We start from the raw sequence: 3,254 nt of genomic DNA on the forward strand, positions 1-3,254 counted from the left end.
CTGATTCTTGTTGGGATAGAGGGGTAGGGTGTCCTGATTCTTGTTGGGATAGAGGGGTAGGGTGTCCTGATTCTTGTTGGGATAGAGGGGTAGGGTGTCCTGATTCTTGTTGGGATAGAGGGGTAGGGTGTCCTGATTCTTGTTGGGATAGAGGGGTAGGGTGTCCTGATTCTTGTTGGGATAGAGGGGTAGGGTGTCCTGATTCTTGTTGGGATAGAGGGGTAGGGTGTCCTGATTCTTGTTGGGATAGAGGGGTAGGGTGTCCTGATTCTTGTTGGGATAGAGGGGTAGGGTGTCCTGATTCTTGTTGGGATAGAGGGGTAGGGTGTCCTGATTCTTATTGGGATAGAGGGGTAGGGTGTCCTGATCCTTGTTGGGAGAGAGGGATAAGGTGTCTTGATCCTTGTTGGGATGGAGGGGTAGGGTGTACAGATTCTTGTTGGGATAGAGGGATAGGGTGTCCTGATCCTTGTTGGGAGAGAGGGATAAGGTGTCTTGATCCTTGTTGGGATAGAGGGGTAGGGTGTCTCCACTCTTTCTTTTTACAAAAATCATCTGATCTTTGTTATGTCTTCGTGTGTTTTCATGTCTGCAGTTGCGATCGACGATGATGGAAAAGGGCAAAGAACAGTTCGGCGCCGTCTTGCGCAGCCACATTGTCATGTGTCACACACTGCTACCTGCCGATCTGAGCCAACCCAGAAACCTGACATCTCTGTCTGGGTTCGTCCTGACCACCAGGTCCATCCAGGTGACCAATCAGAGAGCAGAGTCACAGTCTGGGTTCTGAGGCTAACAGCAGAGACTAAGTTACAGTTGATCTGATAAGAATCTCGACTTAGTGTTTCTAAAACTTTGTTTCATTTAATGCAGTCTGGATCCATTTAATCTCCCTTAAAAAAAAACTTAATTCTAATCCATGAAATAATACCTTAAAGAACTCCTGATGTTAGCTGTATGTTTAATCTGAATTTAATGGAGAAGTTAAAGATGTTGAAGATATGAAATGAAGTCCTTTGGTCTTGAATGTTTGTATGATGGATATTTTCAGGGCAGCATCTTCATCAACGATGCTAATGTGACATACAGCGATGACATCAGCATTAACGGGATCTTCCATGAGATCAACAAGGTTCTGTTTGCTCCAGACCTGGACAACAAAAGACCAACAGCTGCTCCTGTAAGAGCACAACTCAACAGTCTGAAAATGTTGATAATGTTTGAGATATTTATCCGATAAATGGATCAGTTTGTTTTTAATGATTGTCTGACTGTCTGTAAGTGAACTAACCAATGACATGTCAAACTCCTTTACGTGAATGTTTTTCTCAGATGAACCTGACGGATGTGGCAGAAAGTCACGGTTATCAAACCTTCTACAAACTGCTGGAGGTGAGGAAATCAAACTTTGTTCTTCACTGAAACAATAAAATGTTTAAATCTGTTGAAGAAACCTGACGAGGTTAATGACGACGTGTTTGATGATTTGTTCCTTCAAAACATTTTATTTTTTCTCTCTGTGGACTGACTGGATCTGAGATCTGTGAATATGCTTCAGGTTTTAAACTCTTAAACACGACGTTGTGGGAGCTCTGACAGACTTTGGATATCAGATTGTTTCACAGTAAAACTGTCCACATGTCAGGTTTATTTCCTTCGACCTTCAGGGGAATAAATTCGAACATGGAGCACGCTAATTGTTATTGGACCTGTGCGTTTGTTTCAGGAGACAGGTGTGATGGACCTGGTGAATGATGGGATGTACCAGCCAGTGACCGTCTTCCTGCCCTCAGATGGAGTCATGGCATCTCTTCCACTAGAACAGAGGGACTTCCTGCTCCATTCAGGCAACCGTCCACAGCTGGTGGAGTACCTGAAGTACCACATTCTGCAGGCCCAGAAGGTGATTCAAATAATGGCCAATGAGAACTGTAGGTCAGCTTTGTGACTCACTGGTCTAGACTAACTTAGAGTCAGTTTATAAAACAGGACTGAACTGGTTCAGTTAAGTAGTGATTAAATTTAATTTCAGATCGAACACTATACCAAGAGTTTTATGTACAGGTCTAATTTGGCAGCTGTGACTTCTGATAAATGTGCGGAGGAACAATAACAAGGACAGATGTGAAAATTAGTCAGCATTTTAGCACTCTCAGCTCTCTGGATTTTTAATTTGGTGTTTTGTTCTACAACATAAAATCCCTCAGTTAATTATCCACTCTGAATTTAGAAGCTTTTATGTGTGTTAAAAAAGATGGTTGCTAACAAGTGTCTAAATAAGACTACAGAACATCACCTGAATCTGACACTTTGAAACTAATGTTAACTGACACAGTGAGACTGTTGTTACAGATCTACGCTGAAGGTTTGATCCATCTGGACTCAGTGCGGACTCTGCAGGGCTCGCCGCTCTCATTCACATGTGGAGGGACAGACAACATCGTGAGTACAACAGAGACGTTATAAACAGAAGAAGAGGTGACAGCGGGCGCTCGTTGATGCATTTGTTTCTTCTTTGAACAGGGAGAAATCTTTATTAACGACGGCAAGTGTCGGATCATTCAGAGACACCTCATCTTTAAGGGTGGGATCGCTTACGGGATCGACTGTCTGCTGACTCCGCCCAGCCTCGGAGGACGCTGTGACCTACAGACGACCTTTGACCTTCAGGTAAATCCTCACTTCACAGGCTCTTGGTAACAGCAGTGACAACTGACTCCGTCTGCTGCCTCCTGCTGAAGGTTTTTGGGCTCTTTAAGTTTCTCCTGTGTTCATTTACCAAACCAATAAGTTAGTCTTTATCAGTTATGCCTTTCATGATAATGGTACACAAAATAAATTGCTTGAAAATTTAAAAATAAATAGCCTGATGCTTGAGGTTTGTACCATAGTTCAGATTCAGCTGCGGCCTTTGTTGAATTTCTCTTCTTAATAGACTTTTCAGGGCCGACGTCACGATGAAATCATGTTATCAGCTGGAGGTGCAGCTGCCTCTGCCCCACAGGGCTGTAGGCTACATAGGTGTGTTTGTCTTGTTGTGTTATTGGGAGCCAGAATAGAAGGAGTCATGGCTCAAAACCAGCCGCCACTGCCCGTCAACAAAAACAAAGACAACTATGGTTAAATGTGATAAGACCAAAGGACTGGACGGAGGCCATCATCAAAAATGCTCACATGTGCAGCGCACACTTCATATCAGGTTAGGGAAAAAGTATTTCCTGTTGTAGGGATGAATAAGGTTATGTGTATTAAGG

At 43.4% G+C, this 3,254-nt stretch overlaps 1 protein-coding gene across 2 annotated transcripts in view; it reads left to right on the forward strand.

Annotated features, from left to right (window-relative positions):
• stab2 (stabilin 2) overlaps nt 1-3,254 on the forward strand; it is a 52,143-nt gene that overhangs the window by 41,229 nt on the left and 7,660 nt on the right. For both annotated transcript variants that reach the window (XM_050036674.1, XM_050036675.1), the window contains 6 exons: nt 596-751; nt 1,052-1,180; nt 1,333-1,392; nt 1,727-1,903; nt 2,353-2,442; nt 2,524-2,670. In XM_050036674.1, the coding sequence (XP_049892631.1) occupies nt 596-751; nt 1,052-1,180; nt 1,333-1,392; nt 1,727-1,903; nt 2,353-2,442; nt 2,524-2,670 (759 nt within the window). The remainder of the gene's footprint in view (nt 1-595; nt 752-1,051; nt 1,181-1,332; nt 1,393-1,726; nt 1,904-2,352; nt 2,443-2,523; nt 2,671-3,254) is intronic.

The sequence above is a fragment of the Epinephelus moara genome, chromosome 23 (genome assembly GCF_006386435.1).
Source record: "Epinephelus moara isolate mb chromosome 23, YSFRI_EMoa_1.0, whole genome shotgun sequence".
NCBI classification, from domain to species: Eukaryota; Metazoa; Chordata; class Actinopteri; order Perciformes; family Serranidae; genus Epinephelus; species Epinephelus moara.